This window comes from Equus asinus, chromosome 21 (assembly GCF_041296235.1).
Source record: "Equus asinus isolate D_3611 breed Donkey chromosome 21, EquAss-T2T_v2, whole genome shotgun sequence".
In the NCBI taxonomy this organism is placed as follows: Eukaryota; Metazoa; Chordata; class Mammalia; order Perissodactyla; family Equidae; genus Equus; species Equus asinus.
The window spans coordinates 55,712,238-55,738,721 of NC_091810.1; the positions used below are offsets into that span (position 1 = coordinate 55,712,238).

The following is a 26,484-nucleotide window of genomic DNA, read 5'->3' on the forward strand; positions in this document are numbered from 1 at the left end:
AGAAAGGGAAAATTCTGGGCTTCATCCAGATCTACAGAATCAGTAGTTCTGTAGGTGGGGCCCAGAGATGTGTTTTAACAAGCGCTCCAGGTGACTCTGACGCTAAAGTTTAAGAATCACTGCACCAACTTGAACGGAAGGAAGAAGGGGGAGCTGGTGCTAACGCGACTGGTGGTTGGAATTGGAGGGCGCGGAGCTTTGAAAGTCATGAACAATCTACTCGAGATCAGCAGATCTGTTCTGTTTTCTCACGTACAAGAAAGAAATCCATAGCCTTCTCTTTTCCAAAGGGTGAGGAACTCGAGGAGCCGGCTTCTGAACCATTAGTTATCCAGACCATCGCCACATCCATCTGAGCTCCGGAGGGCGTCAGAAACAAAAAGGATAGAAGAAAACGGTGGGAGCGGGAAAAAATGACGAGGGCCGGCGCTGCACAGCCCTAACGCATGCAACAACACCCCAAACGGAACCCCTCCTACCGCCTGACATCCGAGTTCCCACGCCCAGATAGAGCGGACGAACGCTCCGTCACGGCCTCCCACTTCCGGGCCCCAGCCAATAGGAGCCGAAACTGCTCAGCCAGTCAGCGGCCTGCGCTCCTTCCGGCGTTCTGCGTGCTGCCCTGGAGACGGGCTGGGCGGATCCAAACGCGGAGGGGCGCTGAACTTGCCAGGCCGGACGCTGACGCGATGGATCTTGCCTCGCTCCAGCACATCCTGCCCCGGTCTAGGGTCGGTGGACCGGTCCTGAGGCTCGGGCGAGGCCGTTTGGGTTGAGGATGGTGTCCTAGCGGCCTCACTTTCAGGCCCCAGCCAATAGGAACCGAAACTCCTCAGCCAGTCAGCGGCCTGCGCTCCTTCCGGCGTTCTGCGTGCTGCCCTGGAGACGGGGTGGGCGAGTCCAAACGCGGAGGGGCGCTGGAGCTGCACGGCCTGTCGCTGCTTCTGCGCGTCCGGTCTTGCTCCATTGCTTCGCCCCTGGCCTTTGGCCAGTGGACCCGTCCTGAGGGTGGGGGCCGAGACGCGCGCACTCGCGAGAGCCGTCCAGTGGATCGGCGGCTTCTTCCCACGGGACGACCAGGTGAGGGGCACTGGCAGTTTTACGGGTCACGAATCTGAGTTTGTGTCTCCCTCAGCGGGCGCGAGAGAGACTGCAGGCCTGGAGGGACGCGACCTACCCACCCTCCTACCGTCCTGTGCCCCCCGCGCCCTCTCTCCGTCCGCCCCTCTCTTCCGGCTCTGCTTTGTGCTGGTGTTGAACTAAAAACCCCACACAACTTTCTGCGGCCTTCAGTTCAGGGCCCACGAGACACCTCTTCTAGGGCCTGGGTGCAGGGGGGATTCGAGGCTGTAGGGTTCAGGAGATATGCTTTATGCAAACCCCAAATTCAGAGTTTTCTCTCTTAAAACTGCGGCGGCGCTTCTCACGTTGTAAGACAGCCTCGCAGACTGATGTCCGTGGCCCCAAGGAGGTAGTGAAAACCGCCAGTTTGCTGGCTTCGAGCCGCTTGGAGTGGGGAGTGGGTGATAGGGATGGGGGCGGGGGGGGTGAGTGTTTACCTAGCTTCTCAGAGTGCACTTTCGAGGTCAGAGCAAGCTTAAAGCCTGCAGTTTGGTTTTTAAAGTGCTGCGAGGAAGAGCACCTGTTCAGTGCTTGTTATAGCGCCTGCCACCCTGTGGTTCTGAAGGTGAGAGTGTATCCGGAGGGTGAGTTAAAGCACAGATTCTGGCCCCACTTTCAGAGTTTCTGACTCAATAGGTCTGGGCTGGGGGTCAAGAATTTGCATTTCTATCAAGTTCGCAGGTGTTGCCCATGCTGTTAGTGCGGCAGTTAATGATCTGAAAGTTGGGATGATTGAGGGGAGGGTTCTGATCTTTACCAGAGTGCTCCTGTCACGTGGTCTGTTTCAGAGTTTGTCGAATGAATGCCCTGCACCCTGGATCTTAAAAGCCTTATTTACTCCTATGTGATTTGCTCTGACTTCTGGCTTCTCAGATAATACCTAGGTGAACTTGTAGATTAGAAGAGCCTTAAAAGATGCATCACACTTTTAGAAAATGTGGAAGACTGAATTGTGGTGTCTGGGAATGCACACATGGGTGGGAAAACTATAAAAGAAACGCGTGGAAGTGGTGACTATGAAAGTCAGTGAGTGATTACTTTTGGGGAGTAGGAGGAGTTGCGATTGCGGTAGGCTCATGGAGGGGCTTATGGGGTGGCTGGCAAAGAGCTATTCTTGATCTGGGTGGTGATTACAAGGGCATCCCTCTTATAATAATTCATTAAACTATGATTGCCCAGCAATCTGTGTTTTAATTTGCCCTCCGGATGCACGCTCATGCTCATTAAACTATACATTTATTTTGTGGATTTTCTGTATTTGTGTTTTATTTTACAATTTAAGAGGTTACAGGTTTTTAAAAACATATTGGGAAGTCTAAGGTGAGGAACATCCTTGGAGTGAGTCAAAAAGTGTCTTAAAGTCGTGGAATTTCAAACTTGAAAAATAACTTAGAAGATCATCTGATCCAATTCTTATTTTACTCCATGGAATCTGAGCCCCAGACTGGGGAAGTGCTGAAAGTAATAAACCATCTTATCTAAGCAGACTTTATAATTGGTGCATTTTGTTAATTTCGACCTGCTAGTCTGCTCAGATGCCTCTACTCAGTAAAAGACTGAGGAACTAATCTGGGCTGAATCAAATGGAAAATTTTAAGATTTTACTTAATTTTTTTTCCTGTGGTCTAAAACTTTGTTTTCACGGAATCATTTATTCCTCTTACATAAAAACTTTCTTCAACATCTTATCCTGATATATTGTAATCTAGCCAATTTGTGAACATTTAATTAGGGTCTCGTTATTTTTTTTCTGGCTTAATAGCTTGTCCGTGTTAACATATGGTTAATTTAATCTTATTTTTGTTATATTACATGTTATATTTTGTTGACCCCTTGCCACACAGTTTCTCCTGTTAAGGCTGAAGTTTAGTGAGTCGGGAGTCAGAACCGGTTCTTTTTTAATGAATGGGTTTTAGGGAGGAGAGGAATGTAGAAGGAACTTGGTAAAACTGATTGAAAGAAATAGATACTATCTGTGCATTTTTTGTGTTTCCATTGATTCAAAGTCAAAATTCTCCCACATCTTTTCCACTTAGAATTTAAAAAATTTCACCATCAGTAGTCTGATTTCTTCTGATTTGCTCTAGATAACTGGGTTTATAATCCAAATAACTAAATGTAATTACTAGCCTATACATTTTTATAGTAGAATTTTCCCATTTTGCAGTATGTTTTGATTTCATTGGAAGATGGAATCAATTAGAATTATTCCTGGATTCTTAGATAACTTGTTCCTTATACCAGGTCGGAGGTCAGCAAACTACTGCCCATCAGCCGAATCTGGCTCTGCCTTTTTTTGTATGGCCTCCACCAAAAATGAATGAGTTCTGAAGATCTAATGTACATCATAGTGATTATAGTCAGCAGTAATGTATCATATACTTCAAAGTTGCTAAGATATAGATCTTAAATGTTTTCACCACAAAAAAGAAATAATTATGTGATGTGATAGAGGAGTTAACTAGTGCTGTGGTGGTAATCATATTACAATGTATAAATGTATCAAACTGACACATTGTACACCTTAAACTTGCACAGTGTTACATGTCAATTATATCTCAATAAACATTGAGATAGCATTCACATACTATGAAATTCACCCCTTTAAAATGTAGAATTCAAGGATTTTTATTGTATTCACAAAGTTATACAACCATCAGCACTATCCAATGTCAGGACGTTTTCATCTGCACACAGAGAAACCCCATACCCATTAACTTACTGCTCTTTTACTTTCTCTATTTCAGAAGAATTTTACTGTAGGTTCTGACTTACTGGATAGCATATAGAAACGTAAGCTTTTTTTAAAGTGGATATCTTACTGCTTGGATGGTTTCTGGGAAGTTTTCTGTGGTCTAGCATGTATAATCTTCCCAAAGAGATGCCAATTGAAAAGCTATTTTTAGTCCAGTGAATACTTTGATTATGTTGCTGGGAATATGTTAAGATCCTGAATCCACTATTTTACTTCAATTCCGCATAAAATCTAGTCTCATAAAAGACCACATCAGATCTTTATTTACTTGTGAAAATTAGAGGACTTTGTTGACTAAGAAAATGAACTCTTTTAACGGCTTATATCCTAGATGATGAAGTGATTGGTTAAAAAAATCTTGATTTAATACAAGAGTTGACAAACTTTTTCTGTAAAGGGTGAAATAGTAAATATTTTAGAGTGTGTGCGGGACATAGGGTCTCTGTCAGGACCACTCAACTCTGCCATTGTAGCCTGCAAGCAGCCTTAGACAATAGATAAATGAATGGGTGTGGCCATTTTCCAGTTAAGCTTTATTTACAAAAACAGGCAGCAGGCCAGATTTGGCCCAGGAATTAGTAATTTGCTGACCCCTGACTTCAAATAATATTTGGATTGACTCTTGCAATCTCTTTGGAAATACTGTTAGTCCATATTTGTTTGTAAAGTATGTTTACATGTTGTCTCATTTGCTTCTCATAATTTGAGGTTTAGGTGGGGCATATATTGCCCCAATCATTATACAGATGTTGACACAATGTGCTTTCCACTGTAACTAGAAAATAGGAAAGGTATCATTGGCTGAAATCTCATTCATTCCCTGATTTTGTTACATATGTTAGAAATAGCTGTCATTTTCATTATTTTTGTTAAGATCTTGTGGATAGGAAGTTGAATATTGGCTTGTAAATTGCTTTATTTATTTTTCCCTTAGCTTTTTTTTACCTTATAAAAAGAAAGACACTAGTGTCCAAAACTTTAAGGTGAATTTTCTGAGTTTATAGAATTATTAGACTTATTTACATATATCTACCCTAGGCTAATTAATCATGCAATCAGCTTGTATTTCTAAGTGTCATTTTTGTTTACTTTTTAGGAGCTAGAGATGCTATTATGTTGTCATTTTATCGAGTGTGAGAAGTCAGCCCAGAGATGGAAAACTTCATTCTGTATGAGGAGATTGGCAGAGGAAGCAAGACCGTTGTCTATAAAGGGCGACGAAAGGGGACGATCAATTTTGTAGCTATTCTTTGTACTGATAAGTGCAAAAGACCTGAAATAACCAATTGGGTAAGTCAAGCCTGTTTCCCTCCCTCTGGCAAAAGACAGAACTGTGATCAGGTAGAGTAAGCAGCATGTAAACAGAAGTCATTGAACTCACTATAGCAAAGGCCCCATTTTCAATCTGGATTGAGCCACTGTCTGTCTGTAGAGTGACAGCAATTCTGTATAAAGACTAATAAACATACCCAAGTAATCAGCAACTTAGAATTTTTTTTTGTAAGAGTCAGGGAAAATGTAGTCTATGTTAGATCATCTACTTTTAAATTTAGTATATGATTATGATGCTTTCTGAAGGAAAGACTTTGAGTGAGAATGACTTGGGTTTGAAATAGCTGTGCCACTTTATAGCCCAGGCTCCCTGGGCCAAACCTAGCTTTTTTTTCCTTTCAACATTTTTTTTTATTGTGGTAAAATACACAAAATTTACCATCATAACCATTTTTAAGTGTACAGTTCAGTGAAATTAAGTACATTCATTTTACTGTGCAACTATCACCATCTCCAGAACTTCTTTTAAAAAAAAGGTTTTTTAGAGCAGTTTTGGATTCACAGCAAAATTAAGAGGAATATACAGATATTTCCCATATACCTTCCGCCCCCACACATGCATAGCCTCCCCCATTATCAACATCCCTATCAGATTGGTACATATGTTATATTTAATGAACACACCCTGATTGCCCAAAGTCTATAGTTTACATTAAGGCTCATTTATGGTGTTGTACATTCCATGGGTTTGGACAAATGTGTAATGACGTGTGTCCACCATTATAGTACCATACAGAGTCGTTTCATTGCCCTAAAAAATCTTTCATGCTCCACTTATTCATCCTTCTCCCTTTGCCCCTACCTGTGGCAACCACTGATCTTTTTATTATCTCCATAATTTTGCCCTTTCCAGAATGTCATATAGTTGAAATCGTATAGTACGTAGCCTTTCAGATTGGTTTCTTTCACTTAGCAGTATGCATTTAAGGTTCCTCTGTGTCTATTTGTGGTTTAATGGCTCATTTCTTTTTATCGCTGAACAATATTCCATTGCATGTATTGTTCCAGTTTGTTCATTCATTCACTTATAGAAGAGCATCTTGATTGCTTTCAGTTATGAATAAAGCTGCTATAAATATCTATGTGCAGGTTTTTATGTGAATATAAGTTTTCAACTCTTTTGGGTGGATACCAAGAGTGCGATTGCTGAATCTTCTGGAACTCTTTTCATTTTGTGAAACTGAAACTCTATACACCTTAAATGATAATTCCCCGTTGCTTCCTCTTCCAGCCCCTGGCATGTACCATTCTACTTTCTGTCTCTCAAAGGTCCCTCATATAAGTGGAATCATATAGAATTTGTCCTTTTTTGACTTACTTATTTCACTTAGCATGATGTCTTAAGGTTCATCCATGTTGTAACATTGTGTCAGAATTTCTTTCCTTTTTAACACTGAGTAATATTCCATTGTATGTACAAGGACATTTTGCTTATCCATTCACCTGTCTGTGGACACTTGGGTTGCTTCTGCCTTTTGTCTATTGTGAGTAATGCTGTTATGAACATTGGTGTACAAATATTTCTTTGAGACTCTGCTTTCAATCTTTTAGGTATATCCCCAAAGTGGAATTGCTGGATCCTATGGTAATTCTGTTTAATTTTTTGAGGACTGTCATACTGTTTTCCACAAAAACTGTACCATTTTACATTCCCACCAACGGTGTGCAAGGGATCCCATTTCTCGACATCCTTGCCAACACTTATTTTCTGTTTTTTTTTTTTAATATCCATTTTAATGGGTGTGGGGAGATGTTGGCTTTTGAAAGGAGTGTGCACAGTTGAGGGAAGACAGGCTTGTGGGGTAAGGTGCAGATTCAGTGCTGGGAAATCAAGGAGTTTCTCTTCTGATTAGGTTTCTTTGAGATGAGGAGCTAAGTCATCAGTTTGGAGACGGGAAGGCAGTGTTTTGAGAACAAGGAGGTGTGAATAGTCACTGGAGGACAGACTGGCTGGGGCTCTTTGGGATTGGGGATCATAAATTGAAGGTGGGTCAGTCAGCGTGGTTTCTGTCTGCTTCAGCTACTTGGTTATATGCAGAATGTGTGCAGGGTTGAACTTAACCAGAATTGGAGTACTAGAATGGGTGAGCTGGAAAGTGAGTGAATAGTGGTCATGGACTAGGGTGTGTGAAAGAGATTTTGGAGATAATACAGTTATTGGTAAAAATCCAACAATGCTGTCCAATAGAAATATAATGCAGGCTGCAAATCTAATTTTAAAGTTCAGAGTAGTCACACTGAGAAAGGGAAAATAAATAGGTGAAATTAATTTTATTAATAGATTTTATTTAATCCAATATATACAATGTATTATCATTTTAACATACAATCAGTATAAAATTATTAAAGAGATATATGTATTTTTTTGATATTAAGTGTTCAGCTTCTGGTGTGTATTGTACACTTAGAGCTCATTTCAGTTCAGACTAGCTCTTTTCAAGTGCACAGAAGCCCTCTACGGTGACTGGCTCCTGTATCACATGGCACAGGTCAGAGACAGGTGGTTGAGATGAGGGTGGAGAGCGAGGTTGAGAGAGCCGAGGGGCCCAGGGCCTGGAAGAGCAGCCACTTGGCATATGAAATGATGGAGAGTGTTGGGAGGGTGTGCTGTGGGCTGAATTCTGTTGAAATTTCCCTACCTTCTTTGTTTTTTCACCAGGACCTCCTCTTCCTGTGCCTGAATCAGTGGGTATCCATTTAAACATGCTCACCAAGTGTCCTCCCCATTCTCTAGTGGCCTTATTAGTGGGAATTTATTACAAGGTGCTCCTCAAATTCTCTCTTGGTCACTCTGATTTTTGGCTTTCTCCTCGTCTGTCTTCTAAGTTATATGGATTCATTTTCCATTATTTGTGTTACACTCTGAGCCCATCTAGTTGTTCCCAGAGTGTACCATATTCCCTTTTTAAAATAGGGAGCTGTATATTTGTGCAAATTGTGGGCCTGTTAGCCTGTGTTGAGTGACAGTAGAATTTGTATGTGATTTTTTTTTTTAATTGGCAAACAAGGACCCAAAGCATTTCGGTAGTTCAGCAATTCTGGGGTTGATGGTTTGTTAATCACACACTTTTGTGGTTTTCAGGCTTTTGCCTCTTTATTATTGAGTTTTGAATTCACTCTTTTGTTTTTGGTGCATAAGTAGTCTTATGATCTAATGGAAATGTACATTTTAAGATCAGTGTGTTCATTGTAATGTTTCCTCTTTTAATAATCTGGGCAAATTGATATTGGGATTCACTAAGAATATTTTTAAAAAGAATATCGTAGAATCCTTTGAGAGTTCTTTTAAATATTGTGAAAGCACTACATCATCATTAGAGAAAATTTGGACAATATAGAAAAATGGAGAGAAGAAAAAAAGCAGTAGCATTGTTCTATCACCTGAAGACAATCACTGTTTTGGTTTGGTTTGTTTTCTAGTCTTTTTTTCTGTGAGATCTTTTTTTTTTAAATTTTCTAATCATGATATTATATAATTTTGTCTCTTACCTTTTACGCTTAACATTATAACACTGTTATTTTTCCATGTTGTTATAAAAGTAAACATTTTTTATTTTCTTGTATTGAGGTCATAATAGTTTATAACATTGTGAAATTTCAGTTGTACATTACTATTTGTCAGTCACCATATAAATGTGCCCTTTTACCCCTTATGCGTACTCCCTAACCTCCTTCCCCTTTGGTAACCACTGAACTGTTTTCTTTGTCCATGGTTAGTTTATCTCCTGCAGATGAGTGAAATCCAACAGTGTTTGTCTTTTTCTGTCTGGCTTATTTCGCTTAACATAATACCCTCAAGGTCCATCCATGTTGTTGCGAATGGGACTATCTTTTTTTTATGGCTGAGTAACATTCCATGGTAGATATATATACCACATCTTCTTTATCCATTCATCAGTTATTGGGTGCTTGGGTTGCGTCCATGTCTTAGCTATTATGAATGATGCTGCAGGGAACATAGGGGTGCATAAATCTCTTTGTATTGTTGATTTCAAGTTCTTTGGATAAATAGACAGTAGTGGGGTAGCTGAGTCATATGGTATTTCTATTTTTAATTTTTTGAGAAATCTCCATACTGTTTTCCGCAGTGGCTGCACCAGTTTGCATTCCCACCAGCAGTGTATGAGGGTTCCCTTTTCTCTACAACCTCGCCAACATTTGTTACTTTTTGTCTTGGTGATTATAGTCATTCTAACGGGTGTAAGGTGATACCTCACTGTAGTTTTGATTTGCATTTCCTTGATGATTAGTGATGTCGAGCGTCTTTTCATGTGCTTATTGACCATCTATATGTCTTCTTTGGAAAAATGTCTGTTCATATCCTCTGCCCATGTTTTGATTGGGTTGTTTGTTTTTTTGTTGTTCAGTTGTGTGAGTTCTTTATATATTTTGGAGAAGAACTCCTTGTTAGATATATGATTTGCAAATATTTTCTCCCAGTTGGTGGGTTGTCTTTTCGTTTTGTTCCTGGTTTCCTTTGCCTTGCAGAAGCTCTTTAGTCAATGAAGTCTCACTTGTTTTTTTCCTTTTGTTTCCCTTGTCCGAGTAGACATGGTATTTGAAAAGATCCTTCTAAAACTGAAGTTAAAAAGTGTACTGCCGGGGCTGGCCCCATGGCCCAGCGGTTAAGTTTGCACACTTTGCTGCAGGCGGCCCAGTGTTTCGTTAGTTTGAATCCTGGGCTCGGACATGGCACTGCTCATCAAACCACGTTGAGGCAGCGTCCCACATGCCACAACTAGAAGGACCCACAACGAAGAATATACAACTGTGTACCGGGGAGCTTTGGGGAGAAAAAGGAAAAAAAAAATCTTTAAAAAAAAAAAAGTATACTGCCTATGTTTTCTTCTAGGAGTTTTATAGTTTCAGGTCTTATTTTCAAGTCATTGATCCATTTTGAGTTAATTTTTGTGTATGGTGAAAAATAATGGTCTACTTTAAAAATAAACATTTTAACATTGGCCTAATATTTTGTCAGTTGATATACAACTTATTTAACTGTTAGCGTATTATTGAGCATTTAGGTTATTTTTACTTAGTAAAGGTTTTTTTTTTTACTTACTTTTTTCTTGATTATAAAAGTAGTGTGTACTTAAATAGAAAAGAGAAAAAGAGTGGAAAGAATTGAATAACACCAGTAATTCTACTCATAACAGCAGCTATTTTGATGTATACCTTCTGGTCATTTTCCTATGAATATTTCTTTTGCAATGTTGTATTTACACAAATATGCAAAACTGTATTACACAAGGTTTTTTGGTACATTAAATTAGCATTTTTCCATGTCACCAGCCTTCATAACCATCATTTTAATGTCTGTATAGAATTCCACCAAATAAATTCCACTATTTTTTTATGCATTTCTCAATTGTGTATTTAGGGATTTCTTAATAGAGGCAGGGGTTTTAAGAACTTTTTTTTTCAGTGTGACTGCTGTGTGTTTTTATAGGTCCGTCTCACCCATGAAATTAAACACAAGAATATTGTAACTTTTCATGAATGGTACGAAACCAGCAATCATCTCTGGCTAGTAGTGGAACTCTGCACAGGTAAGAGCTTGTAAGTGCTACGAATGGCCATCTTTGGTAGTTTTGAAAAAACCTGTGGTGTAGGTTTTGTTATTTTCCTTTTTTCTTCTATTGCAAACATAAGCAGCGTTGATACTATTGACTGTGTTAACTTGAATTTCTGTTGTTTGATGGATTTGAGGAAAGGATAAAGAGCAAAGATGTTTGGTAAGAGGAAGACAGTGTAAAATTCGATTTGGAGTTAACTTTACTTTGGTATAAAAGATTACTAAGTCACCTCCATAAAAATTTAGAAATATTCTTTAGTGATTCATTTGTCAAACAAGTTTTCCCATTCAATAAAAACAAAGTGGTTAAGTCATGCGCTCCACTTCAGTGGCCTGGCATTTGTGGGTTTGGATCCCAGGCATGGACCTACACGGTGCTCATCAAGCCATGCTGTGGTGGCATCCCACATACAAAATAGGGGAAGATTGGCACAGATGTTAGCTCAGTGACAATCTTCCTCTCCAAACCCCCCCCCCAAAACCTCAAAGTATTTTAGGTCAACTAGCTATAGCTTTATTAGTTTATAAAGTGATCATCTTTTTATTTTTGTAAAAAAAAAAATACTTGCTCTTGGGGCCGGCTCCGTGGCCGAGTGGTTAAGTTTGCGTGCTCCGCTGCGGCGGTCGAGGGTTTGGATCCTGGGCGTGGACATGGCACCGCTCGTCAGGCCACGTTGAGGCAGTGTCCCACATCCCACAACTAGAAGGACCTGCAACTAAGATATACAACTATGTACAGGGGGGGTTGGGGGAGATAAGGCAGAAAAAAAAAAAAAAGATTGGCAACAGTTGTTAGCCCAGGTGCCAATCTTTAAAAAAAGAAAAAGAAAAAAAAAGGAAAATTGGCAACAGTTGTTAGCCCAGGTGCCAATCTTTAAAAAAAAAAAAAAAATGCTCTTAATAAAAACTTAAGCGATGCGGAGAAGCACAAAGATGAACCAACAAATACCACCACCTAGGAATAATTAGAGATTACATGTTACAGCTCTTTGATACACCTTTCTAGGATTGTGTAAGAGATTATTAAATATTAAGATACATTGTAATTATTTCTAGCCTTATGAATCTTACCTACTATATTGACACTTAGAATTTATAAAACCTAAAGATCATTTAAAGAAGTTATTTGGAATAACTTTTGTTGTTAGTGCCATTGAGTTGATTCCAACTCCTAGTGACCCGGTGTACAGCAGAGCAGAACCCTGCCCAGTCTTTTTGCGCCATCCTCTCATCTTCCCGTGCTATGTCAGACAATGCTCCACTACTATTCATAGGGTTTTCATGGCCAGTTTTTTCAGAAGTGGGTGGCCAAGTCCTTCTTCCTAGTCTGTTTTAGTTTGGAAGCTCTGCTGAGGCCTGTCCACCATGGGTGACCCTGCTGGTATTTGAAGTACCAGTGGCATAGCTTTCAGCATCACGGCAGCACACAGACACCACAGTATGACAACTGACAGGTGGGTGGTGTGGTTCCCTGACTGGGAAACCAGCCTGGGCCACTGTGGTAAGAGCGCCAAATCTCAGCCACTAGACCACCAGTGCTGGCTAATAATAACTGATTTGCATTTTGTTTTTCTGAATCAATAGGAGGGTACTGTGGTTTAATTATGCCCATCGATGTACACACTGTTGAGGTGATCATGGGACTTTTCCTGTATTTCTTTTTGCTTCAGCTGTTATTTCTGACTCCTGACCATTGTCATAGCCTAATTCTTATTTATGCCTATGTCTCGGGTGGTTCCCCATTCACCAAAACAAAGTAAAATGCCAGATACTTCCTACTCTCATCACAGTATTCCTGACTGAACTTTCAGATGCCAGCTAAGACTTCACTTTCTCTGAACTTAGCTTCTGTTCTTATCTTGACCCTCTTAAAAAAAATGTTTCTGGTACTTAGGTGGTAGTGATGTGACTGGGAACTTGGAAGGGTATAGAGATGGAAATCACAGTGTGTCTGCCCTTGGCCTTTTATTTCATCAGAGTATACACTAAGGATTGTGATTCTCTACCTGTTAAGGAAAGGCGTCATCTTTTTTGCTGTGCAGTACTTGCAGAATGTGACCTAACTTTTGCACAGGAGTAAATGTGACTATATTTTGCATCATGTGATTTAAGTGCACAGTTTGGGTTAGTATTTATCACTAATTTTTGCAGCTGTTCAATTCCAGAGGAATCTGGAGTGAGCCATCACAGCAGCAGAGTTATTCTCCCTTCACTCCACCTGCTTGCTTAGTGACCATTTTTCCAGACCAAGCAGTTGTTCTCCTGGAGCTGGCTCCAAAGAGTGGACACAGATTTCTGTTAGGCTGCTTGGACCACTGTGTTCATTCACACCTGTGTTTCCCCTGCCAGATTGTCCGGGTATACTGATTTGATCATTTTTTAATGCTCAATATCTCCCAGCATGGAACCTCTTGGAGGCATTGTGTGATGTTGGTGGGTTAAAACGGATGATTTTAAACAACTTGCAGGTGGTTCCTTAGAAATGGTTATTGCTCAGGATGAAAACCTTCCTGAAGATGTTGTGAGAGAATTTGGGATTGACCTGATTACTGGATTACATCATCTTCATCAACTTGGCATTCTCTTTTGTGACATTTCTCCTGGAAAGGTAATTCATGAAACTTTTGATTTCCTAAGTGCTTATGTCTTAATTTGTGGTTCTTTCTCAAAGGTTATTTATTTTTAGATAAAATTTTGACATAGAACATCTTGATATTTTGTTAACATTTTAAAAATAAAAAACATAGTACATATTTTAGCTACCTTTTTAGCTACCTGTTGAAGTAGCTTTTAGAATGTGAAGTCTCCCTCCTTTCAGAGTTCTTTGAGTAATTATTATTCCTGCTGAGGTACATTGTGAATGGTGAGCTCAGTAGATCTATAAATTAAGACTAGGCTCTTAAATTATAGTACACCATTATGAGCCATTATTTTAGTTTGCTAATTACATTCTTGACTGTATGTATGATTCCTGATATTATGGATCAAATGTCTTCATTTTTGGTAAAGCTAATGACACGTAACTAAATGTGCTTCAGTGTGGTAGAGTCGTGAAACCTGCTTAGTTTCTGAGTCACAGTTGACGCTGACATTTAGAAGCTTTGTGACCCTGTAACCTTTCTCTCTGCACCCTACTTTGCTTGTCTGTGATATGGAGATAGATATTTCAGGGTGATTGTGAAGATTATGTTTTCTATTTAGGTTAAGCTTCTAGGTAGTGTGCTGTGTATCAGCGGTGTCTATTATATCTTTATAAGTAAATATTTGTAGAGATTGTACTTATTACTAGTCTGAATTGCTATTTCTTTTCCTTTGTAAATGTGTGCACAATGAAATGAAAAGTTGAATATTTCCTTAGTTCAACATTATTGTAGGCCATCTGTTTGAGAACATAATTAAACCTAAAATAATTCCATAAAAACTCTATATAATGGATAGAAGTTCTTGTTTGCAATATTTGTATACTTACCTCAAATCTCCAACCACTTAACTGTGGTCATAGCCCTGAAAGCAGCTATAGACAGTGTGTAAATGCATGAATGTGGCTTTATTTCAATAAAAATTTATTTGTGGACACTGAAATGTCAAATTTTCACGTATCAAGAAATATCATCTTATTTTTGTTTTTTTCAACCATTTAGAAATGTAAAAACCATGCTTAGCTTTCACCCGTACAAAAACAGGTAGTGGCTGGAATTTTGCCCAGAGGCTTTAGTGTGCTAGCCTGTGTGGGAGTTGTTTAATGAGATCTAGTATCACTATTTATAATCTAGGAAATTCAGGCTCATTTGTAATGTAACCTTTATTCTAGAACTGGGGATGGCAGTGTTCGGGCAGGGTGCCCGTTTCTGTAAATTAAGTATTAAAAAAAAATTAATTTCTTTTATTTGAGTTCATAATGGTTTACATCATTGTGAAATTTCAGTTGTACATTATTTTTTGTCTGTCACCACATAGGTGCTCCCCTTCACCCCCTGTGCCCCACCCCACCAGCCCCCTTCCCCTGGTAACCACTGAACTATTTTCTTTGTCCATTTGCTTGTTTGTATTCCACATATGAGTGAAATCATCTGGTGTTTGTCCTTCTCAGTCTGGCTTATTTCGCTAAGTATAATTCTCTCCAGGTTTTTCCATGTGGTTGCAAATGGGATAAATTTGTCTTTTTTTTTTATGACTGAGTAGTATTCCATTGTGTGTGTGTGTATATATACATATATATATATATATATATATGTATATATACACCACATCTTTATCCAATCATCGGTCAATGGGCATTTGGATAGTTTCCATGTCTTGGCCATTGTGAATAGTGCTGCGATAAACATGGGGTGCATATATTACTTTGGATTGTTGATTTCGAGTTGTTTGGATAGATACTCAGTAGTGGGACAGCTGGGTCATATGGTAGTTCTATTTTTAGTTTTTTGAGGAATCTCCATACTGTTTTCCATAGTGGCTGCACTAGTTTGCATTCCCACCAGCAGTGTATGAGGGTTCGCTTCTCTCCACACCCTCTCCAACATTTGCTGTTTTTACTTTTAGTGATTATAGCCGTTTTAACAGGCATAAGCTGGTATCTTAGTGTAGTTTTGATTTGCATTTCCCTGATGATTACTGATGTTGAACATCTTTTCATGTGTTTATTGGCCATCTGTATATCTTCTTTGAGGAAATGTCTGTTCGTACCTCTTCGCATGTTTTGATCGGGTTGTTTGTTTTTTTGTTGTTCAGTTGTGTGAGTTTGTTATATATTATGGAGATTAACCCCTTATCAGATATATGATTTGCAAAGATTTTCTCTCAATTGATGGGTTGTCTTTTGGTTTTGATCCTAGTTTCTTTTTCCTTGCAGAAGCTCTTTAGTCTGATGGACTCCCACTTGTTTACTTTTTCTTTTGTTTCCCTTGTCTGAGAAGGCATGGTATTCAAAAAAATCTTTTTAAGTTTGATGCCAAAGAGTGTACTCCCTATATTATCTTCCAGGAGTTTTATGGTTTCAGGACTTATCTTCAAGTCTTTGATCCATTTTGAGTTTATTTTTGTGTATGGCGAAAGATAATGGTCTATTTTCATTCTTTTGCAAAACTGGCTGTCCAGTTTTCCCAACACCATTTATTGAAGAGACTCTCTTTTCTCCATTGTATGTTATTGCCACCTTTGTCAAAGATTAGCTTTCTGTATATGTGTGGTTTTATTTCTGGGCTTTCTGTTCTGTTCCATTGATCTGTGTGCCTGTTTTTGTACCAGTACCATGCTGTTTTGATCACTATGGCTTTGTAGTACATTTTGAAGTCAGGGATTGTGATACTTCCAGCTTTGTTCTTTTTTCTCAGTATTGCTTTAGCAATTCAGGGCCTTTGGTTGCCCCATATGAATTTTAGGATTCTTTGCTCTATTTCTGTGAAGAGTGTCAATGGCATCCTGATTGGGATTGCTTTGAATCTGTAGATTGCTTTGGGTAGTATGGACATTTTAACTATGTTTATTCTTCCAATCCATGTGCATGGAATCTCTTTCCATCTCTTTATGTCATTATTTATTTCTTTCAGTAATGTCTTATAGTTTTCATTGTATAAGTCCTTTGCCTCCTTAATTAAATTTGTTCCTAGGTACTTTTTTTTTTTGCGATTGTAAATCGAGTTGTATTCTTGAGTTCTTTCTGTAAGTTCGTTATTAGAATACAGAAATGCAACTGATTTTTGTAAGTTGATTTTGCACCCCGCAACTTGACTGTAGTTGTTAGTTATTTCTAATAGTTTTCCAATGGATTCTTTAGGGTTTTCTATGTATAAGATCATGTCGTCTGCAAACAGTGAGAGTTTCACTTCTTCACTCCCCGTTTGGATTCCTTTTATTCCTTTCTCTTGCGTAATTGCTCTGGCCAAAACCTTGAGTACTATGTTGAGAAAGAGTGGTGATAGTGGGCATCCTTGTGTTGTTCCTGTTCTCAGAGGGATGGCGTTCAGTTTTTCCCCATTTAGTATGATGTTGGCTGTGGGTTTATCATCTATGGCCTTTATTATGTTGAGGTAATTTCCCTCTATCCCCATTTTGTTGAGGTTTTTTAAATCATAAATGGCTGTTGGATCTTGTTAAATGCTTCCTCTGCATCTATTGATATGATCATGTGGTTTTTATTCCTCATTTTGTTAATGTGGTGTATCACATTGATTGATTTGTGGATGTTGAACCATCCCTTTGTCCCTGGAATAAATCCCACTTGATCATGATGTATGATCTTTTTGATGCATTGCTGTATTCGGGTTGCTAATACTTTCTTGAGGATTTCTGCATTATGTTCATCAGCCATACTGACCTGTAGTTTTCCTTTTTTGTGTTGTCCTTGTCAGGCTTTGGTATCAGAGTGATGTTGACCTCGTAGAATGTGTTGGGAAGCGTTCTGTCTTCCCTAATTTTTTGGAATAGCTTGAGAAGGGTAGGTATTAAATCCTCTCTGAAAGTTTGGTAGAATTCCCCATGGAAGCCATCTGGTCCTGGGCTTTTATTCTTTGGGATGCTTTTGATTACTGTTTCAATCTCTTTGCTTGTGATTGGTCTATTCAGATTCTCTATTTCTTCTTGATTCAGCTTTGGGAGATTATAAGAGTCTCAGAATTTATCTATTTCCTCTAGATTGTCCATTTTGTTGGCATATAGTTTTTTGTAGTATTCTCTTATAATCTATTGCATTTCTCTGGTATCCATTGTTATTTCTCCTCTTTCATTTCTAATTTTATTTATCTGAGCTTTTCTCTCTTTTTTTTCTTTGTAAGTCTGGCTAGGGGTTTGTCAATTTTATTTATCTTCTCAAAGAACCAGCTGTTTCATTGATCCTTTCTACTGCCTTTTTTATTTCAATAGCATTAATTTCTTCTCTGATTTTTATTATTTTTCTCTTTCTGCTGACTTTGGGCTTTGTTCTTCTTTTTCTAATTCAGTTAGGTGTAGTTTGAGATTGCTTATTTGGGTTTTTTCTTGTTTGTTAAGATGAACCTGTATTGTGATAAATTTCCCTCTTAATATGGCTTTTGCTGTATCCCATATGAGTTGGTAGGGTATGTTTTCATTTTCATTTCTCTTTTTTTTTTTTGAGGAAGATTAGCCTTGAGCTAACTACTGCCAATCCTCCTCTTTTTGCTGAGGAAGACTGGCGCTGAGCTAACATCCATGCTCACCTTCCTCTGCTTTATACGTGGGACACCTACCACAGCATGGTTTTTGCCAAGCAGTGCCATGTCTGCAACCAGGATACAAACCGGTGAACCACGGGCTGCCGAAATGCAGAACGTGTGAACTTACCTGCTGCCCCACCGGGCCAGCCCCTGTTTTCGTTTTCATTTGTCTCCAGATATTTTTTGATTTCTCCTTTAATTTCTTCAATGATCCATTGCTTGTTCAATAGCATGTTGTTTAGTCTCCACATCTTTGTCCTTTTCTCAGGTTTTTCTTGTAATTAATTTCTAGCTTTATAGCATTGTGATTGGAAAAGATACTTGTTATTATTTCAATCTTCTTGAATTTATTGAGGCTTGCCTTGTTTCCCACCATATGGTCTGTTCTTGACAATGTTCCGTGTGCACTTGAGAAGAATGTGCATTCTGCTGTTTTTGCATGGAGGTTCTATATATGTCTATTAAGTCCATCTGGTCTAGCTTTCCATTTAATTCCACTGTCTCCTTGTTGATTTTCTGTCTGGATGATCTATCCATTGATGTGAGTGGAGTGTTGAGGTCCCCTACTATTATTTTGTTATTAATGTATTCTTTTAGGTTTGTTAATAGTTGCTTTATGTACTTTGGTGCACCTGTGTTGGGTGCATAGATATTTATGTGTTATTTCTTCTTATTTATTTATTTATTTGTTTTTGGATGTAGATCATATTTCGAGTTCTGTGTACCTTACATGATGTTCCCCAACGGAAAACTAATTATAGTCCATCCCCTCACATGTGAGCCTAATCACCACTTTTGCCCTCTCCCCTCCTTCCCCCATGGTAACCGCCAGTCCAATCTCCAATGCTATGTGTTTTTTTGTCGTTGTTTTTGTCTTCTACTTATGAGTGAGATTATATGGTATTTGACTTTCTCCCTCTGACTTATTTCACTCAGCATAATACACTCAAGGTCCATCCACGTTGTCACAAATGGCCAGATTTCATCATTTCTTGTGGCTGAGTAGTAGTCCATCGTGTATAAATACCACATCTTCTTTATCCATTCGTCCCTTCTTGGGCACCTAGGTTGCTTCCATGTCTTGCCTATTGTGTATAATGCTGCAATGAACATAGGTGTGCAAGTATCTTTATGCGTTTGTGTTTTCAAGTTCTTTGGATAAATACCCAGCAGTGGGATAGCTGGATTATATGGTAGATCTATCCTTAATTTTCTGAGGATACTCCATACTGCTTTCCGTAGTGGCTGGGCCAGTTTGCACTCCCACCAGCAGTGAACAAGGGTTCCCTTCTCTCCACATCCTCTCCAACATTTGTTGTTTCCTGTCTTGTTAATTATAGCCATTCTGACTGGAGTGAGGTGATACCTCATTGTAGTTTTGATTTGCATTTCCCTGATAACTAATGATGTTGAGCATCTTTTCATAAGCCTGTTGGCCATCCGTATATCTTCTTTGGAGAAATCTCTGTTCAGATCTTTTGCTCATTTTCTAATTGGATTGTTGGTGTTTTTGTTGTTGAGCTGTATGAGTTCTTTGTATATTTTGGATGTTAACCCCTTATCTGATACATGGTCTACAAATATCTTCTCCCCTCAATTGTTAGGTTGTCTTTTCGTTTTGTTGATGGTTTCCTTTGCTGTGCAGAAGCTTTTTAGTTTGATGTAGCCCCATTTGTTCATTTTTTCTTTTGTTTCCCTTGCCCGCCTAGGCATGGGACTTGAAAATATGCTGCTCAGACCAATGTCGAAGCGCGTACTGCCTATGTTTTCTTCTAGAAGTTTCATGGTTTCGGGTCTTACATTCAAGTCTTTAATCCATTTTGAGTTGATTTTTGTGCATGGTGTAAGAGAATGGTCTACTTTCATTCTTTTGCATGTGGCTGTCCAGTTTTCCCAACACCATTTATTGAAGAGACTGTCCTTTCTCCATCGTATTCTCTTGGCTCCCTTGTCGAATATTAGCTGTCCATAAATGTGTGGGTTTACTTCTGGGCTCTCAATTCTGTTCCATTGATCTGTGTGTCTGTTTTTGTACCAGTACCATGCTGTTTTGGTTACTCTGGCTTTGTAGTATATTTTGAAATCAGGGAGTGTGATACCTCCAGCTTTGTTCTTTTTTCTCAGGAATCCTTTGGCTATTCAGGGTCTTTTGTTGTTCCATATAAATTTTAGGATTCTTTGTTCTACTTCTGTGAAAAATGTTGTTGGAACTTTAATAGTGATTGCATCGAATCTATAGATTGCTTTAGGAAGTATGGACATTTTAACGATCTTAATTCTTCCAATCCATGTGCATGGAATGTCTTTCCATCTTGTTATGTCGTCATCAATTTCTTTCAAGAAAGTCTTGTAGTTTTCATTGTATAGATCTTTCACTTCCTTGGTTAAATTTATCCCAAGGTATTTTATTCTTTTTGTTGCGATTGTGAATGGGATTGAGTTCTTGATTTCTTTTTCTGTTAGTTCATTGTTATCATATAGAAACGCTACTGATTTATATATGTTGATTTTATACCCTGCAACTTTGCTGTAGCTGTTGATTGTTTCTAATAGTTTTCCTATGGATTCTTTGGGGTTTTCTATATATAAGATCATGTAGTCTGCAAACAGTGAGAGTTTTACGTCTTCGTTGCCTATTTGGATTCCTTTTATTTCTTTTTCCTGCCGAATTGCTCTGGCCAACACCTCCAGTACTACGTTGAATAAGAGTGGTGAAAGTGGGCACCCTTGTCTTGTTCCTGTTCTCAGAGGGATGGCTTTCAGTTTTTGTCTGTTGAGTATGATGTTGGCTGTGGGTTTGTCATATATGGCCTTTATTATCAGAAATATTTTTAATGACTCAGGAGGAAAAAATAAAAGTAATAGAACACTGCTTACTGGCATGGTTTCAACAATCAACAGATAACTTATAGTCAGAAATTATATTGGCAGACTTGAGCACTGATCACATGCCCATCATTGTTCAAAGCTCTTTGCCTGTGTAACCTCAGTTAATCCTTACCACATTCTGAAGAGTTGTGTTATTTTTCCCATTTTATAGGTGAAGAGACTGAGGTTTAGAAAGGTTAAATTTTCCAGGTCAGACTGCCATAAGGGGTAGATCTAGGGTTCAAATTTGGATCTCTAACTTCAAAACCTCAATTTTAATCCTACATTATACTTCCGCTGTTGAATAAACCACACCTCTGGCAGGTAGGTTTTCAAATCTTCCTTCAGCTGTCACTGAGGATTGGCAAGTGTAGATTGTTCCACATGCAATACATTTTTCTTTCTCAAAAGCCTCAGGTTTCCCTCTGTGGTTATGTGATGTGTTCAAGATATACATCTGAGAATGGACAATTTAATATTGATTCTATTATTATTATTAATATGTTGGATTTATTTTTATTTAGCTTTTTAAAAAAAATTGTAAGCATTTAATTTTCTGAATTGTGATGAAGCAAGAAAGCCAAAGTTCAAAGTTCTTTAGTGAGATTATAAGAGGTACTGATGGAAGTGCAAATTGAATTAAATTTGTTTCTGAATGCATTTTTTAACCTTTATAGATACTCTTAGAAGGGCCTGGCACATTGAAGTTTAATAATTTTTGCTTGGCAAAAGTGGAAGGTGAAAATTTGGAAGAATTCTTTGCTTTGGTGGCAGCAGAAGAAGGAGGAGGTGATAGTGGAGAAAATGTACTGAAGAAAAACATGAAAAGTAGAGTCAAAGGTATGTGGTGAGCTTCTAGATCCTAACTGGTCATGGGCTGCCCAAGTCATGCGTTTAAGAGATAATGTCAGCCTTGTATTTTCCCTGTCAAATAATGTATTGGAAATAATAATGACCAGGAGAATTCTGGATGTAGGGCTGGTTTTGTCCATGGCCTAAAGTTTTCCACGTGGATCTAATACTGTGTAAGGCCTGGGAAACCTTTAGCAAAGCCTGTATCCTATCCTTAGCTTTATTTGTCACTGACCTTTCATTAGAACATATGGAGAGTTTTGTCTTGATTCCTGCTGTGTCCTCAGCACTTAGATCAGTGCCTGGCGCATTCTCGTGGGTCAAGTAGATATTTGTTCAACGTTGTTGAGTAGCTGATATTCTGCAATTAAGGAAGATTTTTAGGAGTACATTCTGGGAGGTGGTTTGGTAGTAAGATGGGGACTGGCGTGTTAGAATGGCTGTACTTGAGGGAGGATGTGAAGTGATATTTTTTATACCAGAACTTTTGAGGGAAGTGGTAAAGATCTCTCCTCCTCAAGTTCCCTGTGCAGGTGTACGAGACTTTGGGACACCAAAGCTCTAGTATACTCACCAGGGAGGGAAGGGCACTGTGCATCCTTGGTCTTAGTAGTCACGTGGCCTGGGATGAGAGGAATGAGGGAAAGGGTAGGGAGCATTTGATTAACTGTAGTCCCATAAATATGATGAAATGAAGTTTAACTTTCAGGGCCAGTATTGTATGAGGTAAAATTTCATGCCCAAGAAGAAGGCTTTTAGGATCCCCAAACACCATTCCATAGAATGACTGGCCTTCTAGGAAAATGAATACTGTGGACTATGTTAGTAGAATGTTAAGTTCTGAATTATTATTGTTTTATGTTTTTATTGAAAACAAGAAAGGTGGTATATTTCAGGAATGTATATTTGAAATATTCCCCTTTAGTAAGAGGGAGAGTGCTGTGTAGTGGAGAGAGGTGAGAGTTTCTAGCAGGGACACTCTGTTACTTCTGAGCTTAATCTAAGAACAGTCCCTGTGATGGGGCGGGTTAGCCTCTTAGACCAAGGATGGAGGACACTTGTAACCATCATTCACGACCACTAGGGATCACCCATGTCATAGGCCACTGACCTTTACATCCCTGTGGTATGAAGATAAAAGTATAAAGTAAAATCACTCTGTTTCTCCAGCCTTTGAGAACCTGCAGTCTAAGCGTGGTGCTGAACAAAGCACTGGAAATACACATTTTGCCTTTTGACGTCTGCGAGGGGCTGGGTGTTGAGGTGGGTTGACGATTGGTCTCTAGAAGTGGTGTATGGCCATTAAGAATCTGTTAACATTGGTGCTCTCATGAGATACTGATGAACAAAAGCAGAGAGAAAAAAGCTGCTTGGGCTGCATAAAGGTAAAATTGCAAAGAGCATCTTCATAAGGACGCCTGAATCGTAGTCCTGCCTTTGCTTCTGTGTAACCTTGAGAGTGATGCCACGTAGCTTCTAGAATTTCCTCTTCTATGAAGTTGGAGGGTTGGACTGGGTCGTGAGTGCCAAACTTCAGGGACGGGAAAGTTATATAAGTGAAGTGGCCCTGTGGAGGAGGGAGTGATGGGGTTATGTCAAGCGGGGCTCACTTCTGGCCCAGTATTGTTGATTGACTGAGAGAAGCTGGAAAACTGGGCTGAATGAAATGAGTGTCAAGTTTAGACTTCCCTGCCTGCAGGTTAGAGTTCCAGTGTCCAGATCTGGTCCCTGATTGCCTCTCCATTCTTGTGGTGGTTGTGAAAATGCACCTCACTGTTCTTCAGCTGTAGGGAAGATGATTGACCACGGCCTGTAGCTGCTTAAGGAGGAAATCCATGGCTGCTTTTGCTCTGAGGACGTACTTCTCATGGGCTGCACCCAGCTAGCAATGGAGCATGGCTGAAATACTAAGGCAGGCCCACTCCTGGGAGACGCTCTGATGGCTGATGTTGGTTTGGGAATGCCCTGTGGTCTTGCTGACCTTTTCTTATACTGCATGTCAGTCTAGGATATTTCCACTTCACCTTCCTTCTCTCTCTCCTCTTGGGGTCCAGCATGCGTTGTGGTCTGACCAGCTCACTCCATTTTTTCTCAAAGGTGTTTCCTGTGATGAAATCCTTCCGTGCTTAACCCTGTCTTAGGGTCTGCTTGTCAGAGGACGCAGACTAACACAGTTCTCATCTCCTCCCACCATTCCCTGCCTCTTGCTTTATGCTCCAGCAGCATACCCTGTCTACGGTTTCCTGTGCATGTCAAGCTGTTGCTAGCCTCTTTGCCCTTGTTCCTGCAGTTCCCTGTTCTCTGTTCTTGGAATGCACCCCTCTTCTCCTCTTCTGCTGTCTTGAGGAAACCTTTGTCTCCCTGATTGAAAGGCTCTTATTGGACTGAACACTTAGGCGTTGGTTCTTCTGTTACTTTTATGATAGTCTGTGTGTAAATCTGTCATGGAACTTACCACGCGGAAGTATTTTTTTGTCTTTCCCCATTTGATTGTGAAGATAGGGACTTTATATTCATTAGTTCATTAGTGCCTTTATTTATTAATTCAACAAAAATTTAGGCATGTTCTGGGTACTGGGAATAAGGATATGAGCAAACAGGCAGAAATCCCTGGCCTCACTGAACTACATTTCTAGTCAAGGCAGACAGACGGACATTCGCATTCAACGAATGTTAATGAGGCGCCTATTAAGTGTTGGGCAGGGTGCCTGGGCATCCTGAAGGTCATACTTATCTTTGCTTTCTCAGCATCTGGCAAATTGAAGGCAAATAGGCCCTCAAAAGTGTTTGTTGAATGAGTGAATGTGTGCATAAAATGTGATAGCATAGCAAAAATGTCACATAGAAGACTTTAAAACCATGTGTCCGGACACATGAGGCTGCTGATCGGGCTGTAATGGGCCTTGGAGATATAATTTGCTGGAAGGTTTACCTCAGTGGAATTTTTTTTTTTTTGGTGAGGAAGACTGTCCCTAAGCTAACATCTGTTGCCAATCTTCCTCTTTTTGTTTGAGGAATATTGTCCCCAAGCTAACATCTGTGCCAGTCCTCCCCTGTTTTGCATGTGGCTTGCTGCCACACCATGGCTTGATGAGCGGTGTGTAGTCTGTACCTGGGATCTGAACCGGCAAACCCTGGGCCACTGAAGCAGAGCATGTGAGCCCAACCACTATGTCACCGGGCAAGCCCCCTCAGTGGAATTTTATTTTCCAAGAGATTGGTGATTACTCACTTCATGGAAAGAACATGCTCATTGAAAGACAGAAGGCTTTTAGGTAGAGTAGAAAGAGACAAGGACTCTGGGTTTTGGTGGGTGGACTGGAAATGCCCAGCTGTGTGACTTACGGGATGTTAAGGTACCTGCTAGGCTTTAGTTTGTCTCATCAGTAAGTAAGGGAACTTTCTAGCTCTAGAATTTGGTATTTCTCTGTAATACTAAACTTTGTGTAAGGTATGTGTGGCACACTTTAGCGCTGTTACTAAATACTCCCTGTTCTTCTGGGTGCGTAGTAGGATTGTATATTTCTCCTGCCAGAGCTAACGAAATGTGAGCAGAAGTGATGTGAGTCACTTTGAGGTGGGAGTTTTCACAGCCAGTGTGCAAGTTGCTGCATTCCTTCCCCCTACCTTGGTGATTGGGGAAGCATGTGTTGAGATGGATCCTCTGTTAGCCGGGGTCTTTGAGTGACCGTGAGGATCAAAGCCCCTCGGTTGACCTGGTGGACATGTAGTTTGAGTAATAAATAAACCTTTGTTGTTAAGTCAGTGAGAATTTGGGCTTGTTACTGCTATATAACTTAACCTATTCTAATAAAAATATTATAATCAAAGGTTCTTTTCTTTTGACTATTTAAATTTTTAATTAAAAAAAGAATATACAAAGTGTACCACATCTCTAACTCAAGTGGATTTTCAAAATCTGTTTGTGTTCTTATAGGTCCTTATAAAATGAAACCTTAAAATTAGAAAACATTAGGGGCTGGCCCGGTGGCTCAGCGGTTAAGTGCGCGTGTTCTGTTTCGGCGGCCCGGGGTTCACCAGTTCGGATCCCGGGTGCGGGCATGGCACCGCTTGGCAAGCCATGCTATGGTGGGCATCCCACATATAAAGTAGAGGAAGATGGGCACAGATGTTAGCTCAGGGCTAGTCTTCCTCAGCAAAAAGAGGAGGATTGTCTGCAGATGTTAGCTCAGTGCTAATCTTCCTTAAAAAAAAAATTAGAAAACATTAAACAGTGTAAATTCACACAAGTGATATTTATGTGCATGTTTTCTTCCCATCTTTGTTCACCTCTCCAGGTGTCTTCTGGGTATATTTGTGTTGAGAACAATACAAATGCCTAACAAAGTTGTTCTTTCTACTTTGTTTTTAGGATCTCTTATATATGCAGCACCAGAAATTGTGAGGGGTACTGACTTCTCCACCACCAGTGACCTCTGGTCTTTGGGGTGCCTGCTCTATGAAATGTTTTCAGGTGACTACTTCCTGGTTCAGTTAAAATCAGAGCTGGGCACACACAAAGGTTAAATCTGTAGTTTGCAAATATTTTACCTATAAGATGTGAAAAAGCTGGTTTTTCTAACTTTTTCTGTATACTGATTTTGGCTGAATTGCTTGATGTCTAGGCATATGCAGATTCCTAGGAGCTTTTTGCTATATGGGTATAATAATCATTTGGAATGTTGCAGTGTGCCTATCTATTAAGAACTGTGATTATTAGTAGAAACTTGTAAAGGTACCTGTGACTGAATTGTTCAGATGTGTCCAGTAGCCCACGCAGCCCTTGGATCATGGTGGTGGTCCAT

The 26,484-nt window shown here is 39.6% G+C and overlaps 1 protein-coding gene across 9 annotated transcripts in view; it reads left to right on the forward strand.

Moving 5' to 3' along the window:
- Positions 1–610: 610 nt before the first annotated feature.
- ULK4 (unc-51 like kinase 4) overlaps positions 611–26,484 on the forward strand; it is a 499,972-nt gene continuing 474,098 nt past the window's right edge. For 5 of the 9 annotated variants that reach the window (XR_011496460.1, XR_011496461.1, XM_044754392.2 and 2 more), the window contains exons 1-6: positions 611–1,080; positions 4,974–5,167; positions 10,659–10,758; positions 13,253–13,392; positions 21,505–21,667; positions 26,052–26,153. Coding sequence is in view for 7 of the 9 variants with exons in the window: in XM_044754392.2 (XP_044610327.2) it covers positions 5,030–5,167; positions 10,659–10,758; positions 13,253–13,392; positions 21,505–21,667; positions 26,052–26,153 (643 nt within the window). In the remaining 2 variants the exon portion in view is untranslated. The remainder of the gene's footprint in view (positions 1,081–4,973; positions 5,168–10,658; positions 10,759–13,252; positions 13,393–21,504; positions 21,668–26,051; positions 26,154–26,484) is intronic. The other 4 variants (XM_044754395.2, XM_044754396.2, XM_070492976.1 and 1 more) reach the window with 2 other exon arrangements.